Source organism: Sitophilus oryzae, unplaced genomic scaffold (assembly GCF_002938485.1).
Source record: "Sitophilus oryzae breed Bouriz unplaced genomic scaffold, Soryzae_2.0 scaffold_1122_pilon_pilon, whole genome shotgun sequence".
In the NCBI taxonomy this organism is placed as follows: domain Eukaryota; kingdom Metazoa; phylum Arthropoda; class Insecta; order Coleoptera; family Curculionidae; genus Sitophilus; species Sitophilus oryzae.
The window spans coordinates 317440-338066 of NW_022145752.1; the positions used below are offsets into that span (position 1 = coordinate 317440).

The 20627-nt window shown below is 31.7% G+C and overlaps 1 protein-coding gene across 1 annotated transcript; it reads right to left on the bottom strand.

Moving 5' to 3' along the window:
• Positions 1–804: 804 nt before the first annotated feature.
• Positions 805–20627, bottom strand: LOC115886090 (laccase-like). The gene is made up of 9 exons (XM_030905143.1): positions 20274–20627; positions 14766–14865; positions 13004–13259; positions 12194–12410; positions 7804–8131; positions 6640–6926; positions 3603–3827; positions 1824–2042; positions 805–1120 (listed from the first exon to the last, which is right to left on the bottom strand). The coding sequence occupies exons 1-9, from the start codon at positions 20449–20451 to the stop codon at positions 969–971; spliced, it is 1962 nt and encodes a 653-aa protein (XP_030761003.1). The 5' UTR covers positions 20452–20627; the 3' UTR covers positions 805–968.

The following is a 20627-nucleotide window of genomic DNA, read 5'->3' on the forward strand; positions in this document are numbered from 1 at the left end:
GTAGCTCCGAGAAAATAAAGAGAAACCCCTCCTTATCGAACCTCGACACCCCACAGTCAATCCGTTTGCCAAAAATCAGCTTTAAACGTCAAGCAGTTTAAGCAGAATCGTGATTACTCAATGGTCATATTTTATGAAACACCGTGTATAAATTTTTAAAAAATCTTAAAATATGTAAAACAACAAAATAAAATATACGTGTTTAAAAGTTTTTCCGAAAAACTCACCGGTTTTTAAATAAAAAATATTCTAATATTTGAGGGGTGGTTTCACCCCCTTAGAATTCGAGTTTCGAAAAATCCCTTCTTATCGAACCTTTACACTCTAAAGTCAATCCGTTTTCCAAAAATCAGCTTTTTACGTCAAGCGCTTTAAGCAGGATCGTGATTAATCAATGACCAGATTTTTCGAAACACCCTGTATACATTTTTAAAAAATCTTAAAATATGTAAAAAAAAACAAAATAAAATATACGTGTTTAAGCGTTTTTTCGGAAACCTGACCGTTTTTTAAATAAAGAATATTGTAATATTTGAGGGGTGGTTTCACCCCCTTGGAACTGAAATTTCGAAAAATCCCTTCTTATCGAACCTCTACACCCTAGAATCAACGTGTATGCCAAAATTGAGCTTCTTACGTTGAGTGTTTTGAGCAGGATCGTGATTAATCAGTGAGTCAGTCACTTATGGATTTTATATATTAGTATAGATAGATTCTCAAAAATAAAATTAACCCATTGGCTTCACCAGGAGAAAATAATAAAAAAATACAACATTATACAAAAATATGATTTACTAATAAAAACTAAGATAACACAGGTATGTACAGTCTATATTTACAAATTTTATACAACAATTCAGATATTTTTAACAATATCACAAGCTTTAACAATTTCTCAACAACAGAATTAATTTCATATTCATAATATTTAAACAAAATTCAATTTCATGCTTTTTGTTATAGAAATTTTACAACAAGAAGAATTCTGGACCAATGTAGTTTCCACAGGTTGGAAAATTCGAAGGCGTACTAACCATTTCATGTCTATCTCCCACTTCGAAGACCATATCCAGACCTTTTGTCCAACCTCTGGGTTTCTCATCCCTTAACATCCATATTCCTAAATAAATAACCAATTAAAATTAGCGAAATTAGTCATTACTCAACTAAAAAACTAAAATCTTATGTGTATTTAGCAAAGCTGAGAAACAAACATGTTTTTTTTGTTGGTTTATAGTTATTTTTTATACAAGGCGATAAAATTTCTGGAGACGATAATGCAATTTTATCGTCGTGTATAAAACAATATTTTTTTACATAGCAAGTTACGTTTTAAAAAATATTCAGAAATTATTATTTCAAGGAATTTATTACGAGTAGAAAAAATATTGTGCTGGATTGGCATTGGTTTCTATGTAATTTGACAAATAAATGAAGCTGTCTCTTTAATTGTCAGTTTTGAGTCAATATTTTTTAATTCTCTTTCATGTCGATTGCTGATTGAATTGGAGCCAGAAATGGCTCAAAACGAAATAAGTAAGTTACCAACAGATATTCAGGCTAAGGCGACAAACGCCATATCCAAACTACTTCCATTTTAATCCTGAATAACTGAATGAAAAGGAATACAAAAATTTTCAAAAATGGAAGTAATTAAAAAACGTGCGAGAAGAAATAAAGTTTTTAACCTATCCTCGCTGTTAAAGTATCATTTAATCTACCCTTGTGGTTAAAGTACTATTTTATCTACCATTTTTGATAGATATAAGGCAATTTTAACAGTTGCTATGGAAAAAAATACAAAATCTATGATAAATTTGTACCTGGATTATCTGCCAGGAATCTCAGTACGACGACACCGTATTTGGGCACTCTGATAGTATCTTTCTTCACTGGATTCCGTAAATTTCTTTTCACCAAGTCATTTTCTTCGTCCAGATCCACTATTTCTTGTCTGGACATCGGTCTGTCAAACTGCCTGGACCCGACGATATAGAAATGATTTCCATGAAAATGGAAAACATGCTCGTCCTCATCTCCGGCTAAAAATAAAAAAAAACATTTAGTTACAATACTCATACATTTTCAATGATTTTTTAGTGAAATATGAATTAAATAAAACTAAGTAAACTATAAAATCAAGACTTTTAATGCCACTCTTTAGGAAACTAAATTTGGATATAAAAATAATATAATAAGATTTTCGTAGACAGCATGTATATACGCTCTATATATGATAAAACCAAAATGAACGAAACCTACACAGTAAACGAAAAAAAACATGTCCTATCTTTTCAGGCCGTATATATTTTTAAGGTAAAATACAAGCCTCGCAAAAATATATACTGCATATTGCTCTGAATAAAACATCAGCTAATACGGGTAGAAAAATTAAATTTATGCCTTAGATCTCTCTCTGCCAGTCGATATCCTAGAAGATGCGCATCCATAAAAATTTAAATTAACTAAAAACATCGGTTTAAAAACGTACGTTTTAAATATACATTAAGGAAAATTCTATTTCCGCAGTGAGCAAATGTACTAGACGTAAAAATATGGTAATCAAAATAAAAAAATAAAATAAATACAGATGTCAACGTAAAATTTAAAAAAAATATTTTATGTTTCTTTTATATACTAGAAAAACTTATTTGAAGACGTATATGTTCTGCAAATAAAAATATGTAAAAAAGTTCGTATAAATGTGTGTCCTAAAATGCTTAGTTTCGGAGATACAGGGTGTAGAAGTTTCATTTTTATATTGATTTTTTCCAAATAATTTCTGAAGTAACGTCATTATTTGTAGGAAAATTGGTATCAAAGAGTTTTTTGACAAGACAAATTTGATTTTTATGTCAATATGACTCCTACTTGTAGAGGGCGCCACCTACATATTTTTTAACTAGTTTTTTTCTTTTTTTAAGAGTAATAACTTTTCGTCCGTACCTGTATAAAACTACTGAGTAAAAAATGTACATTTACGATGTTTTTTAAGTAAAAAAGGTCTCTTGGTAAAAATGGCTACGACTAATGGTTCTCGAGATATTTGAAATCTCACTAACATAAACTCTTTGAATAAACATAAACTAAATAAGTTGACTAAATAGTTATTAGACTGAAATCATAAATTTGAAGTGTTTTTGTGCCAAAAGTGCAACAGAAACTGTTTTATCATCATTTTTCGCAGAAAAAATTATGATTAACTTATAATTATAATAATAATAGCTCCCGTATATAGCGTTTAACGTCTTGGTAGTATAGTATTTTTATATGCAGAATATGCTGCCGAAGTTTCCGGAATACAGTTCTTTACTATACAGGGTAAAATATTTTCAGGGCTTTCTCATTGCCGTTTTTTAAATTAGTGGAAAACACAGCGGAGTTATTATACTTTTAAAAATTAAAAAAATCTTATATACTCTCTATACTGCCATGTTATCATGACATTATGTTCTTTTAAATAAAAATTAAAAAAAAAATTGAAACACAAACTTTTCATATTTTTTCCATGAAAAAATGTATTTATGGTAAAAGATTCACAAAATTTTTAATAATTTTACCCTTGTAAGGGTTTTACTTATACCTGTTTTTTAGCAACCTACCTTTATCTATTATGATAACTTCCACGCTTTGTCCCAGAGGAATGTCTTCCAGATGAACGCATTCGCATATGGAAGCATCATCTTTGCATGTACCCGGTACCAAAACTTCATTACAAATTAAACTTGATGGTACGTCCATGGGTTGTGTGAGTAAAGGTGAGGAGGGATAAGCAAAAGTGAGGTTATTTATCCTGTAAGTCTTCGGTCTTAAGTCAGTAAATCCATCTGAAAATATATAACATTTTTGTCTAGCGATGTGTGTCGATCTTATAGTCTAAGAGCTGGCTACATAAAAAACCTTATTATCGTTACATAGCTAATTTTTCTTGTGAAATAATTTAGTTAGTTTTAATTATTTAATTAATGTAGCCATTATGAAATAGTCATGTCTGCCAGCGCGATCCCGGGACTTAAAGCGGGCGCGGCCAATCGAAAGGGTGAAATTTTGACACTAAAAATATTGTTACGTTTTTCGTCGGTTCCGTGTGGATAGAAAGTCACAATTTATTTAAACACTATTTATTTAACACTAATTAACAAAAACAATAACGATAAAAGACTTATAGAACTATTTACAAACGATTTATAACTAAGAATTTATTTTGAATTTTAGCGCGTCAACTGCACTTGTATATTTATAACTGCCCTCTCTAGGCCACAGCCGCCGGCTTTTATACCTACAGTATGGAGTCTTATAGCCAGGTGGATGACACTTCTTATGGGAGAACTGGAAATGGTTGAAAACTTGACTACAAGCGATTTTCTAGGAATCTTCCTTACCGATAAATTATTGACAAGAGTGACATATAAAACCTTGACATTCTTTCAGTATAACTGTTCATCTTTTTTCTTTCTAAAGTGTGCGTTGAAAGGAGACAAAAACAATTTTTTGCAACCCATAATTTGTTATTCGAACACCACTTTTCTCCTTGTCGGGTCGTTGTCGTTGACTTGTCGCCATTTTATTTCTTTTGTTTACACGCTGCAGTTTGCTTTGTAAATTGAATACATAAATTATTTAGGCAAATATAGGTTTTTGATAAAACTCCTTGGACTAACGTGTTGGTAAGTGTTGATAAATAAGTTTTTTTTCATCTTAACATGCTCATTGTCATTCTCCTGATTTAGGTGACAGAAAAGGATCATCAAATCAAATTGAATTTTATATTTTTTCATCCCAGGACCGATAATAAAATATATATTTTATGGATACCTTCCTAAATATCAACGAGATGAGCCATCGGAAGAAAGGGACCATAGTACAAAACAGAAAGGTGATCTTTTTTCTTTCCACTTAGGATATTGAAATTATTATATACTGTAGTCGTGTTTGGCATTATGCTCTTAGAAATATAGGTAAACAAAGAAGAACAGATATAAAGCATCCCAGAGGAAAAGAGAGGCAATACCTGTACTCTCTCTCTGATATTTGTGAAAGTTACGGCAAAGTATTGTTGTAAATGTCATCTTTTTAATCGACCTGAAAACTTCGAGCAAAAAGATGACACTTTCAACAAAACCCTGACAGATATCAGAGACGATACAGGTTTTTCCTCTCTTTTTCCCTGGAATACTTTTAATTTATTATTCTTTGTTTATCTAGATTTCTCAGAGCACTATGAACGAACTCAGCTTGTATGTTTGAAATAATCGTCCAGTTGGCTTCAAAATGATGATCGATGACATTTCCTATATAATTTTACTTTCAAAATTATGATATATATCGTCATTTCTAAGCCATCTATGACGCCATTTTTTTCAGTTTTGTTATAATTAATTTTGTCTCTTGATCTACTTGTAACATTATTTTTTAATTTTATTAATTTATTGTGGTGAAATTAATTTCTGTTGTATATTTGATAATGATATTAAACATATTTTTAAAAAATGGTGTATTTTTTGTGTTTTTATGTATGTCATAATTAAAAATAAATGAAGAATTAAATTTTTTTATTTTTTAAAGTTCCCGTCATGCGTTACAATCTAGTCCGTAGTTCCTACAAGCGATATTGGGGGCGCTAGTAGCAGTAGACTTGTCAACAGTGTCAAATTTAAACGTCAATTTCACTTTCCAATATTTAGCAAGGCGCTCGCACTTCCCCTTGTGTATGTGTTTTGTGCTTATAGCACTCCATAACCTACAGCAAAAGAAATCTAGAATAGTCCATAGATCGTTAGGTGCATAGAGAAGGTTTTGAATGTTCTCGTATGTACTAGTCCATTCCAGTGGAACTCGATTCTTCTCGAACGAATGAATCATTACGGTGTCTATTCTTTAATGCGATGTTAAGGTCATCTGAGGGCGGGACATATAGTTAGGTTAGGTCGAGTCCACACGGGTCCGCAACAATATTATAAGGTACACGAGTTATAATTACAAAAACAGCTTTTATTTATTTTTAAAAAACGTGGAAAATTGTTGGCATATGTTTTTCTCGTCGCTAAAATGCCGGCAGACAACGCGAAAGAGGCATAAAATTCAAAAAAAAATCATGACATACATGCATGCCGATTGGTGGAATGTCATTTATTTATTTTAAAAGCCATATACAAAAGGGCAGACAAAAAGATCGTGGCTAAATCAGTATAGAAAAATCATGTATACAATTATATTATAAATATATTTTTTATAATTTCAATAACAGATATCATATTTTTACTATTCTATCTCACTATTTGTATCTGACTCGTCGTACTGCAGAGCCGTCCTCTGAGTCGATATCTGCACCGTAAAACTTTTTTAGACTTCATGTATTATGTTTTAATTGATAACGCGGCGAGCGTTTCCGGGAAACGCTTATACAGGGTGCGTCTTAAATAAGTGCAAATACTTTTAGAGGTGATATATTTCGACCCCAGGAACACGTCTACGAGTTTTTTTTCGCAAAAAAGATGTTGAAAATCGTGCACGATGATAAGGTTTTTTATGTAGCCAGCTCTCCGTCTATTAGTATTAGTAAAATGATAGATGTAGGTATATATTTTTTATTGACCGTAAAAAATATCCATCTGTAGCATTTTTTTAAAATATCCTTACCGTTGTTTGATCCTTTACCATCGTACTTGTAATCGATCTCCAAAAATATCTTCCTGTCCACCTCTTCTTTTCTCAGTTCTTCCGGCATCTTCTGCAGAGATTTGACATTTGCCAGGCACACTTTACCTACTTCGGACTCGCACAGTGACGTGTCGAAGTGTCTAGAAGTTTTTTCGACGTTTTTTGGAGCTGCGTTATCAATTTTGTTGTCAGTTTCAAAACTAGCTTCTGGAGACTTGTAGTTTACAACTGCTAATCCATGGAGATCAGTTTCTTGACAGGTAGATCTAAAATTTGAAGAAGAAATTTACTAGTTGCCAAATGGATGATTTTTTAAAACGTCAAAGGATTATGAAAAGAGACCTTAAATATCAAAATTAGAAAAGACATTATGTGTGCACTATATGCGCATATTTGAAGTGGAAATTAATACTGACAGCTATTAAATTGGAGGGTTTGTAGGACATATTTGAAAAAGTAACATATAACGCTGCAAAATTGAACCTCACTTAGCTTTAAATCAAACGTTTTTTGGGCTTCGCGCGATCCTTACCACTTTTTTTCTCGCTAGCTCAATGTGTGAAGGCTGTGGTATGTCATGACCTTGAATGTTTGCTCCCATCGCGTGTAAAGGTGCATATTCACTATCCGAACGAATGAAGGAATGTTCATTCGTTCGTTCGGTAGTAGTATGGACGGAACCGGATTTTAGAACCAAACGAAAACACCTTAACCCATTACGAACGAACGAACGAACGAATGAACGAACGAACGAACGAACGAACGAATGTGCGGTATATTTAGACGGGGACCGAACGCATGCGGCCGTTCGTTCGTTCGTTCGCTCGACCATCCGTTTCGAGTCGGTACATCAAAGGCGTTCGCCAACAAATGCCTCCGGTCTTCTCGTGCGGTTCCATCGTACGGTCTCCGTCCATACCACTAGCGAACATTCATTCGTTCTTTCGTTCGTTCGTTCGTTCGAATGAATACGCACCTTTATGTACCGACTCGAAACGGATGGCCGAGCGAACGAACAAACGAACGACCGCATGCGTTCGGTCCACCGTCCAAATATACCGAATTCCATTCGTTCGCTCGCTCGTTCGGATAATGAATACGCATCTTAAAGAAGTATCACTTCAAAATCACAGAATCACTTACTTGACGTTCATGTAATACGCCCCTTTACTCAATCCAGCCTTCAAAACAAAATCAACCCTCTCACCCTTTGACAGTTTCACTCCGGTAACTTCGTGGGGTGTTATCGGATTACCATCCAAGGCAATAACCTTGACCGGATGTTCGTCTATGGTCAGCGTAACCGGGCATCCGGCAGTTCCGCTGACGTAGGCAGCTCTGAATCGATGTCTTTTGCCTGGATGGATGTTGAAAAGGGCTAGACTGGAACCCCTTTCGCTGGGTGCCTTGCCGTTGATGAGTAGGGTGGTGCTTTGGGTGGGATCTGTGTGGGATGGGTGGGAGAAATCACCTGGAAAAAACAGAGATACCTTGAAAAAATTAGAAGAGAAATGGCGTTAGCAGGTTTAGTACCAGGAAATGAAAAAGGCTTTATTTAAAAAATTGCCGACGATATTTGGATGAAAATTGTGTCTGGGTGTTTTTTGACATGAGAAACTTGATTTCTATGACTGACTCCTATATTATATTACCTATTACAAATGGCGGAAATGTATATTTTTTTACTCAGTTAAGAAATACATATAGGTAGTGCCTACTAGAAGTAGGAGTACTACTGGCATTGGAATGGAACTTACTGTCAAAAAACATCCAGACACAATAAAATACGTTGCCGTAGTAAGTATTTATAACTTTTTATATGATACAAATTAGGATTGATTGACATATTCAATTATTTTCGATCACTTCCTGTTTCACCGGAAATGACTACAACTTTAGATTTTTAAATAGCACCATATTTTTTTACTTTATTCGATAGAAAATGACACTCTGAATAGAATGACATATCATGTCAACTTTTGACATTTTCGAATATGGTTTATTTGAAATTGTAGTATGCGGTTCATAATGACAATTTGACTCGAAATACCAAGTGTGTGGTTAGTGATGTTGATAGCGAATATTTCCATTCGAATTTTGCAGGAAATTTCAGATATTTCCGAAATATTCGGTCCCAAAATCGCGAATATTCGCAAAAATCCAAATTTTGTAAGAAATTTCTATTCAAAATTCAAGACATTGAGCAAAAATTTGACGAAAGTGTATCAAGTATGCCGATTCTTAAGTCAGAAGAAAAATAATGCTTCTCCGCCTTACAAAATAAAAAACCTATGGCTCTTGACCCAAGGCATTTTGCCGCGAATCTCTTGGACCCCTGTTTCCTGGGAGAGCACCTTAACAATGAAGAACACATAGCCGCTATGGAATTTATCAACAATATCACCAACAATCATCCTCAGTTTGTCAATAATAAGCCATTTTTACAGATGTAACAAATTATTGAGCCAAAATTTATGGGCGGTCGACTACGTTTGGATGTCAGTTAAAAATGTAGACTGTCTAAGTTGGTAAGCAATGTGTAAAAATACTCAGTTGAAATATTTAGCTGTTGCTCTGCTGTCTTTACCAACGTCATCTGCAGCCACAAGGAGAAGTTTCAGTACTTACAGTTTTATCCATACTAAAAAAAGGAATCACTTATCTGCACAAAGAGCCGGTAAAATAATGTTCGTAGCTCATAACAATAAATGATTACTACAAAAACAAAAAGTGGATATGGAGCATGATATGCAACAACATGAAATTCCTCCAGAACCACTAGAACTCGTGGAGATAGAGATCCATCCTTCAGAATCAGAACCAGATGATACATCAAATATATCTGATTTAGAAATAGAAACTGACGAAGACAGTACTACTACTACTATAATACCCTATGAAGATGGGACCAGCTCGGCGCCTGATATTCCGAAATAGTATAATTCAGTTATTTGTGTTTTACGTTTTTTAAATTTATATTTCGTGCTTTTTTGTTTTTTTTTTAAATTCATAGTCATAGTTCGTGGTTTATGCACAAAATACAAATGTTACCAAATGATTTTTGTTATGGGTTATCTTTATGACTTTTATAGGTTATGTATAGTTTATTAGAAATATAACAACTAATACCGTATGATCGAATAAAAACGGCGTCAACGATGGCTATGAAATGAAGATCGCTGTCATTTTATATGTAAAATTATATGGGAAATGTCATCGATCGTCATTTCCAAGCCAGCTGGACGCTGTTTTTTTTCGATCATACGGTATTATGTTTATCGTTTTTTTTTTCACTTACATGCTGGTATCAAATGTCTATCTAATTTATTCATTGATTGTATCGACAAAAAATATGTAAAATTGTAAAATTTCCTAATATTTCATAAATTTCCGAAAGTTTCAGAAATTTCTTGCAACAATAAAAAATTTCTGAAATATTAACATCACTATGTGTGGTATCAAATTATTCGTAAAAAGTGCTTTTTCCAAATATGCTCAGAGCCACTCTCGTTTCATTTGAAAAAATTGAATTATGATTAAAAATACGACTTGGATATTTTTTAACCGACCAAGATAAGATACGTAAAACATTAGACGATCAAATGTATTTGTCCAAGGCTCCGTGATTGAAAATTAGTGTTTTCAATACAGACATATGGCACTCTAGATTAAAATTCAAAACAAGATTTTTTTAAGATAGAATGTTAAAAGTTGACATATGGGGATTTGTCATTTTTTTCAGAGTGTCATTTTCTATAGAATAAATTAAAAAAAAAACTCCGAGGGTGTCATTTAAAAATCAAAAGTTGTAGTCAATTCCGGTGAAACAGGAAGTGACCGAAAACCATTGAATACGTCAATCAATCTTAATTTATTGTCATATACTAACAGACCAAATCTCGTTTTTTTATCTGAGAAAATAAAAAAGTTATAGGGGTGAGCCACTTTTGAGTTGCACCCGGTATATAAATACTTTTGGATTAAACTTTTTTAATTTTGCAAATATTCATTGATTTCACAGACATTCATTGATCGTACAGTGTGTTACAGTTTTTTAACTAAATATAAATTAATTTTCTCTTCACATCGGATAGAAATTTAGAACAGTAATAACGAAGAATCTATCATTGTTACACGTTATTTCACAGTTTTTCTTTTTCTTCTTGTCATTTATTAATTTACCGCAACCTAATCCATTTCTCCCATCCTTTTCAACTTTCAAATTCAATCTATACGAAACGTATCATTAAATCTTTCACTACGCGGGTTCTCGCCATTACAACCTAGTAATGTTAAAAAGTATCGACATTTTTATTATCGATATTCTTAAAAAATGTATCATTACAATATTGTGAAGATCTCGATAAAAGAAACATATTTTCTCCTTACCGTTTTTCAAATAAGTCCAAAATAACCGAGTTATTCAAGTTTGCAAATTAAAAAAAAATTGATTTATTTTTGAAAACATTTCAGAGCCACCGGAAACTGAGTATACTGTAGGAACATTTTTGGTGAACAGGCAGTTCTAAAAAGTTTTCTAAAATATACAGGAAAATTTAAAAGAAAATGGACGATATTCAACATCTTTTATGCAAATAAAACCCAAAACAATAGACATCAAAACTATTTACTTTAAACACTGGACGAGAGTCTCGCTAACTAAGGTTGGCATCATCAGCAGATGATTAAATATAACTACTATTATTGATAGTTAATATATTGGTGAGTTTAAAAACTATCGATATATTTCCAAAAAATGTATCGATACTTTTCTACATCCCTATTACTGCTATCTACTAGATATATGATACCCTGCAGCATAGTGGTTTTTCTTTCTTCTAAATAGCTAGGTAAAATATGAACTTTAATAAAACAGCCAGAAATATATATTTATTTAATGAAATTTCATTTCCTTGGAAGTTTATTACTTTGCCCTAATGAAATTTCCTGCTTCTGTTATGGTGCCAGAATTGGTCTAATATATTTATTTTACTGTGTAACACCAAAGATTCCAACCCCCAACTGTAATATTTATGTTAGTTTTATTTTTTTTTCAGTTCAAAACAAGGGTTTTTTTATTATTGATTTATCAAAAAAGCCTACTAAATAAGTGAATGTATTTTAACTCGTATTATACAGGGTGTTTCAAAAAACATGTGCCATCTCTCGTGGGGAGACTCATCACGTAAAAATAAGACTTATTTTTCATATCAACATAGGTCCGATTGTGCTTTGTTTTGTAGCTACAGGGTGTTAAAGTCTTAATTAGTGTTAAGTCGAAAATATAGTTATTTTTTTTTATTTTTAGGACAAATTCAACCATATTTTCATGTTCTTTTTAATTTTCTCTAAAACGGTATGAAAATTTGGAAAACTATAAACGGGATTAACCATTTTAGAGAAAGCAACATTGTTCATGACAAATGCATTTTTTTCTAAATGTCAATAATAAAAAAGGTTTTCCTCTTGTAAAAACAATCCGGGTACCTATATATTGTAGGTTACAACAATTTTTAAAATATATTAACCTTACCTGACCATTCTGAAATCATGACAACATGCTCCTTCAAATCAACATCATACAGTTTCTTGTGAGGCTCTACCCTTTCAGCTTTTCGTACAATCAAAGCTCCAAACAATCCATTTGATCTATCAGCATCCGTAAAAGCATGATAAAAGTGTGTACCAGCATAGGATGCTCTGAATTTGTACTGGAACACTGTGTGACTAGGGATCGGACATTGCGTTACCTAAAACCATAATTTTGTTTAAATAATCTACCCAGACTATAGCCATATTCACTAACGTCTAGCGCTAAGCGCTTTTAGACGCTCAGCGTATATGACGTTAATTTTCGGTTAGCGCCAACTTAACTAGCGATTTGGGTATTCTCATTTGACGCGTTTAGCGTCTTTACTGATTGCGCTAAGCGTTCGAAAACGGCTACCTTAAAAGATCGTTTTACTTGTTGAACTGTCAGTAAAAATAGAAAAAATTGTGATTTTGTGCGTTCTCTTGCTCTTTAGTGAAAACTACTTCTTCTTCTATAAATTCGTCAATAAGTAATTGATAATTTACGACTTGACAGCTATAAATATTGTTTAAAACATCGAAAATGCTGAGAGGTATATTCAACAATTCCGTCGTATAATAAGGATAATAACATATCCATAGAAAAATAGGTCGACATAACTCAAAAATAGGTTATGAAATTCACGTAACATAGACATTTTTCATTGTTTTATCCATATTTTACTATAATATAATTATGCTCAACGCGTATCCAGAAAACGATTCGCAGGGCAACGGGAATACCATATCTTATTTGTATCATGATAATTACCATAGGAACTCCATCCATAAACGGTGCCTCATGATTGGGTTGACCCCTCCAATGCAACGTCACACTTTTTCCAGGAATTTTATTGATGACGTCCACAATCAAAATGTCATTTTGACATACTTGTATTGGAGGACCTGGAATCCTCCTATTGGCTGTGATAATGCTTCTTGGACTGCTTTCTTCGTTCAGTTGACAGAAGATGTTACTGCACTGTGAGTGTGTGCCACTGACGTTTTTCCTACATCCTTGACAGATACTTTAATAAAAAAATAAAAAAGAATGTTAGAATAAATAAAAGAGTTATGTGTAAATGGATGTAAAGACTGTTCAGTCATCGTTCAAAAAATTATACTACCTTATACAGAATGTCTAAAATTTTATTTTAAATAATTACTAGCTTTAAACGGCAATAACTTATTTAATTTAAATGGAACACCCTGTATAGTTTATGAGAATCAGATGCACAATTTAATTGTCTATCAAATTGTATTATGCCATTTTTTACCTATCTCTTCAAGTTTCCGTAGAAAATGCGTTTTCTTGTAATTTAGAACTCATTTATCAATATACCCTTGGAATACTGACATTTTAGATTATTTTTAAAGATGTACCAAATTTTTAAAGAGTACAGGTATTAATATTGTCGATATAGTCTGTTTATTTTATTAAAAAAAACTGTTTAAATATTTGTTAAAGAGGACCAATTAATAATAATTGCTCCAAATACTAAAAAACTGAATTTTGTATGTGTATTAGACAGTGGGGTAAAAACTAACACCTTAAAAATGATATTTCATTTTTTGACAAATGTTTATTTATAACAACAGAGACATTCATATTCATAACTTATTATTATATTGACTTCTGATTAAAATCCACATTTATTTAGAATAATTTATTAACGAACATAATTAAGTATGTAATTAATTAGTATTTGGGCGGAAATAATGGTGGTATATTTAATTTTGGTATACTCTTTTATAAAGATTTATATCATTTTCTTTGTGCATACAAATGGGCTAGTAATATTATGATTTTGCTAAAAACGATAATATTACTAGCCTGTACATTTTGTAGATTTGTTGCTTTAAAAACAATCTAAAATGTCAATATTATTAATAAATGAGGTCTAAATTATAAGAAAATGAATTTTCTACGAAAACTTGAAGGGATAGATAAAAAGTGATATAATATATCATTGTGCATCTGATTCTCCTAAAATATACACGCGTTCAATTTAAATTAAACAAGTTATTGCCGTTCATAGCTAGAAATAATTTAAAATAAATTTTTAGACACTCTGTATGAGGTAGTATTATTTTTATTATTGCAACAAAATATCTGATCACTAAATAGACTTCAGTAAATATTTAGTATTAAAAACCTTGAGACCCTTGGAGAAATGAAGCCTTAAAATTTTTACTGCAATTTCACAAAATTGAAAATATTTCAAAAACGGTAAGGTTTAAGTGTAATAAACCTTAATCAAATTTACCTTTATTTTAATCGTAGAAACTAAAAATGTAATAATATACAGGGTGTTCCATTTAAAAAAATACAACTTCGATATTTTTTATTTATTTGGGACACTCTGTATCTTGTAAAAATAATTTTAAATTGTAGCTCTAATAGTCTTTCAACGAACCCAAAAATTACAATTTGTAAAAATCTAACCATTTAGCTACAATACTCCGTGTCGTATGTGGTGAACAACCCTGTATATGACGTGATGTTGAACGATAGCTAAACGTTCTATACTTACTGGTTGTCTGTATGGTACATTTCTATGTTAAGTTTAACTCGGCATATCATTGGCCAGTCGAGTTCATGGCATGGTCTATCACAGCTCTTGAAATTTTGATCTGTAATAGAAAGAGACATAGACATAAAGTGGATTGGTTTCTTTTAGCCCAAGATATACAGGGAAATGTTAACCTTTTGTTTATTTATATTTCCCTAGTTTGATTTAAGTGCAGCCTTCCCATAGAGTCTTCCTTACTGACATATAATCCTTCATTCAAGATTTGACATTGTCATGGATGTAGTTCATAAGCTGAATTTAGACAATATATTTATTTTTTACGTAATTTATTTGTGCACATTGGTATAAAAAAGCGTTATTCAAAATATATTTAATTATTGTTTAACACTCTCTGTAGTACCTACCTCAAGCTATTTTTAAGCCGAGCTCTTATTAACGCAAAGACTTTCACCATATTTATATTTTTTGTTAAGTAACACCTATACTGCTTTTTTGAACCTGACTGATTGTTAATTGCCTTAAATTTGTCCATCACTTTTTCTTCTGATCAGTTATTACTATCATATTTTATTTAATAATTAATAATTATTTCAAACAACAATACAATAATTTTAACGAGCACCTTAAAATTTTGATGCATTTTAAAGTTTTATATTTTGTGTTTTAGTTGACCGATTTTGATGATCTTTTAAGCAATTTGTAGCTAAATTATTGGGCTTTTAAGCATCTCTTTCCAAATTAAAAATGGAAATTATCATCTGTCAATTATACGAGGGAAAACAAAATGTTGTTATTTTGGTGAAAGTTTGGAACACCCTGTGGAATATGTTAAAAAGGCAAGGAATTTAAAAAGTATTTTATCATTTAGATGCGTCCTTTCTCCATAGTTTATTTTTTGGTTCATCTCAATAGCTTTATTTTCTTTGGAGATATTCGCTTTTGAAGAAGACACTAAAATTTTTTCGTAATTTTTACATTAAAATCATGCCTTTGCTTTTGGTCCCAGTCAACAGATCTATAAAATAGTGTTTATGATTTATGTAATATCACTGTAATTGAAAAATCATATTATTTTTGTCTGTTGTCTGTTGAGCAGTTACTCTAGTAGAGATAGTTTTAAGACCAGAAGTTGTATCCGGCTATAGTTGCTTAAATTGAAGATGATAGAGATCAAAATTATGTCGCTAGCAGATGTGTGTGTGCACCAAGTACAGTGCAGTACCTCCCTCGAGACAAGTCCATATGATCTAGACGTCCAGAAACCTTCCCATGAGACCTATGAATCTAAATGATTGACTTATTGAGAGTTTATCGCTAAGAAACCTCCGTTTGCCAGCTTTTCAAATTTATAATGAACTAGCGTGTACCCGCGATTTTGTTCGCGTTGAATTAATCATTTGTAATGGTGATGATAAAGCAAAGCAAGAATTTCCATTGACACACAAACTGGATAAAATTTTCTCACATTTATGTCAGCATGAGAAAAAACAATATGGCGATATCATTACATAACTTGGTAATATTTGAGGGGTAGTTTCATCTCGTTGGAATTTGACTTTCGAAAAATCTGCTTGCCAAAAATAAGTTTTTTACGTCAAGCAGTTTAAGCAGAATCATGGTTAATCAATTACCCAACTTTTTGGAACACCCTGTATGATTTTCTTAAAAATTTCAAAATATGTAAAAAAAATTATGCGTGTCCAAGCGTTTTCCCGAAAGACTAACCGTTTTTTAAATAACAAATATTGTAATATTTGAGGGGCGTTTTTACCCTCTTGGAATTTGAGATTCTAGAAACCTCTCCTTATCGAACCCTACACCCCACAGTCAACCCGTTTGTCAAAAATCAGCTTTAAACGTCAAACAGTTTAAGCAGAATCGTGATTACTTAATGGTCATATTTTATGAAACACCCTGTATAAATTTTTAAAGAATCTTAAAATATGTAAAAGCACAAAATAAAATATACGCGTTTAAGAGTTTTTCGGAAAAACTCGCCGGTTTTTAAATAAAAAATATTCTAATATTTGAGGGGTGGTTTCACCCCCTTAGAATTCGAGTTTCGAAAAATCCCTTCTTATCGAACCTCTACACCCTAAAGTCAATCCGTTTTCCAAAAATCAGCTTTTTACGTCAAGCGCTTTAAGCAGGATCGTGATTAATCAATGACCAGATTTTTCGAAACACCCTGTATACATTTTTGAAAAATCTTAAAATATGTAAAAAACAAAATAAAATATACGTGTTTAAGCGTTTTTCTGGACACTTGACAGTTTCTTAAATAAAAAAATATTGTAATATTTCAGGGGTGGTTTCACCCCCTTAGAACTGGAATTTCGAAAAATCCCTTCTTATCGAATCTCTACACCCTAGAATCAACCTGTATGCCAAAATTGAGCTTCTTACGTTGAGTGGTTTGAGCAGGATCGTGATTAATCAGTGAGTCAGTAACTTAAGGATTTTATATATTAGTATAGATTGCACCTGTAGAATGGAAGTGTAAGTAAGTACATGTAAGGAGGGGCGATTGGACTGTAAGAAAAAGATTGACTAGAATCTAAAGCAAAAGCACGGTTTTAATGTAAAAATGACAAAAAAATTTTAGTGTCTTCTTCAAAAATAAATATATCAAACAATAATAAAGCTATTGAGATGAACCAGAAAACAAACTATCAAGAAAGGATGTACCTTCCACAATATAGAGAAAAAAAATTATGTATAATGACATGGTACACCTTTATTTTCTATAACAAAATTATTAAATATTGCATTTACACTTATGGTAGTTTCCCAAAGAGGTGAAAGTAGTGCCAGCCAAAGAGAAACGGTACTTGCTACACGTATAATAAATATTTTCGCATTTCTTCACTGGTCGATACCTTTGAATTGTAAAGCACCATAGTGCTCGGTAAAAGAAGAATAGAAAGTTTCGGGAAAAATTCACTTATGTGTCGTAAAATTAAACAAATAAATCTATGACATTTATATCCAATAATGTTTATTTATTATTCAAATTTATCACTTGCAACGAAAGTATGTTTAATATACAGTTATAAGCAAATTGCTATAAAATTTTGCAGTAAAACTTAAACCATTATTATTCTCTTTGGGACTTAAAGTTTGGTTTGGTTTGGTTTTTTTTTAATTTTTTAAAACTGTTTTTTTTTTACTTTATAACGTCAAAAGTGATACAGTGTAAATTTCGTTTAAACTATATCAAATTTAAAGAAGAGATATAATTTTTAAGGTTTATTTCCTAATTGATAAAATTTCATTAAATATAACTTTATTCTCGTTTTTTTTTAATAATTTTGTGGTTCAGTCCATCAATGAAATGAGCTCTACAGGGTGAGTCTTAAATAAGTGAAAATAGATATTTTCAGGGTTGGTAGATCTCGATAAAAGAGACATATTTTCTCTTTACCGTTTTTCAAATAAGTCCAAAATAACTGAGATATTTTACTTTGAAAATTTAAAAATTTGATAATTTTCGCCTAAATTTTGAGAACCACTGGATCTTTCCTGGGGTTTCTTTCTTGTAAATTTAAAACAAAATTCAAAAAATGTTTAAAAAAATGTAAATTTTCAAAAATTATTTTTCGCGAAAAAACCTCATAGACTGGTGGAAATATACTATCCCTGAAAATATTTGCACTTATTTAAGACTCAACCTGTATATCAAAATAGCTTTAGATTTTTGCAAATCAAAATTTTATTTAAACACTTGTTGAACTAAAGAACTGTGAGATGATTTATTAAAATAATTTCAAAACCAAACAGTTTTTCCTTGTAATACGATACGATTGAGAAAAACAACGTCAACATAGAAAACAGGTAATACGTAATAACAATATTCAGCAGACGCTAAAAGTCATAAAATGTCATAACCATTTTTTACATTGCAATACTCTGTACAGGGTGGGTCAAATTCGACGCTTTTAAATGGAAACACCCTTTTCTATAGGAGATAGACAAAAACTAATATCGGTGTCTGGAGCTCAATTTTTGTCAAAAACATGGTGAAAACCGCATATCGATATCTGTTACCCTTTCGGAGTTACGGGGTGTTTTTCAAAAATATGCATTTTTAATAAATCGCTGTAACTTTTTTGCTATGGGAAATTTTGTATTTTTATGAAAACATTTCCAAAGTACCTTTTTACGTAGAATTTAATGGTTTAAGTATATTCTTTTTTTAAATTAATATTTTAAGAATTATCAACGGAAAATTTGATTTTTTATATGGGACACCCTGTATATTTTTAGTTTATTGAAAAGAATTTAAAATTACCTTTCTAAAAATATAACACACTTGATGTTTTGTCCAATTCCTCTTCGAGATATAGAGTATATAAAAGTTTGCCCGTTTTAAATGAGTAGGCTTTGAACGGCACCGGCTATAATGCAAAAAATTCAAGCTGTGAGCATCAATTAAAACGAAAATAATATTTGTTATGAGAGATACAGAATTTTATAACAATTTAAAATATATTTAACCAACATCAACACATTTAAACGATATCTAATAACAATAAAAATAAATAGCAAACCAAGACATGAGATTTTGTTTCAGGTGTTCGACATATCAACCGTCTTCTGTTATGGACAAACGGGGCAGTTTTTGAAAATTTCTCGCGGAATTCATTAACTCAGTGGGGGTGAAAGATACCCTCTCATAACTGTTTAGTATTTCTAATTCTTGTCTAGATTATACGGAATAAGGAACCTTTATTATTCTGCAAATATATCCATAGGATTAGATCCATGGGCACTAAGTCAGGCGGCCTCGACGGCCAACGGCTGGGATCATGGTTAGCTATTCAATTATTCTTGAAATTGGCTGCAAAAATTTTCTTATAATTTCAGCGTTCAGAGGCGGTGCGTCGTCTTGCTGGAAAAATATGTTTTCGAGTTCCATTAAGGCCATATCATCAATAAGGGGTCCAAAGCCTACTAGTTAAAAGTGGCGAACTTTTAAAAATTCTGTATTTCGAAGGGGATTATAACAAAATATCAAGTGTGCTATATTTTTGGAAAGGTAATTTTAAATTCTTTTCAGTTAATTAAAAATATACAGGGTGTCCCAAATAAAAAATCAATTTTTCTGTTGATAACTAAAAAAAATTATACTTAAACCATTAAATTCTACGTAAAATGGTGCTTTGGAAATGTTTGCATAAAAATACAAAATTTTCCATAGCAAAAAAGTTACAGCGATTTGTTAAAAATGCATATTTTTGAAAAACACCCCGTAACTCCGAAACGGTAACAGATATCGATATGCGGTTTTCACCATCATGTTTTTGACAAAAATTGAGCTCCAGACACCGATATTAGTTTTTGTCTATCTCCTATAGAAAAGGTTGTTTCCATTTAAAAGCGTCGAATTTGACCCACCCTGTACAGATCGTGAATTTTCAAAAATTTCTCCAAAGAATTTTTATTCTCTTCTAATCATTCCCCAAGACCTTGTAAATAATGACTAAAACACTATAAATCAAAACTTACCAGGCATTGGAGTCAGATACAATATAGTCACCACTGCTGCTGACATCCCCAATATAATAGACAGCCTGATCAAGATGTTCTGACTAGTTGACATTGCAGTCATCTTGTAATCCTTATTTATTATACTTATATTATTGTTGTTATTGTTAATGGTAGTTTTCTCACTTTCTTCAACCATCACCGAAGTTTATAACATCACTTTAAATTTAAAAAAATCACAAATATTTAAACAATACCTAGTTACTAAAAAATTACATAATTCTATATAACTTTATACTGTTTTTTTCTCTCTTTAAAATAATATGTTCTTATGGTCGAACTAGACCATAATAAACCGCGTGTTGGTCAAGGAAG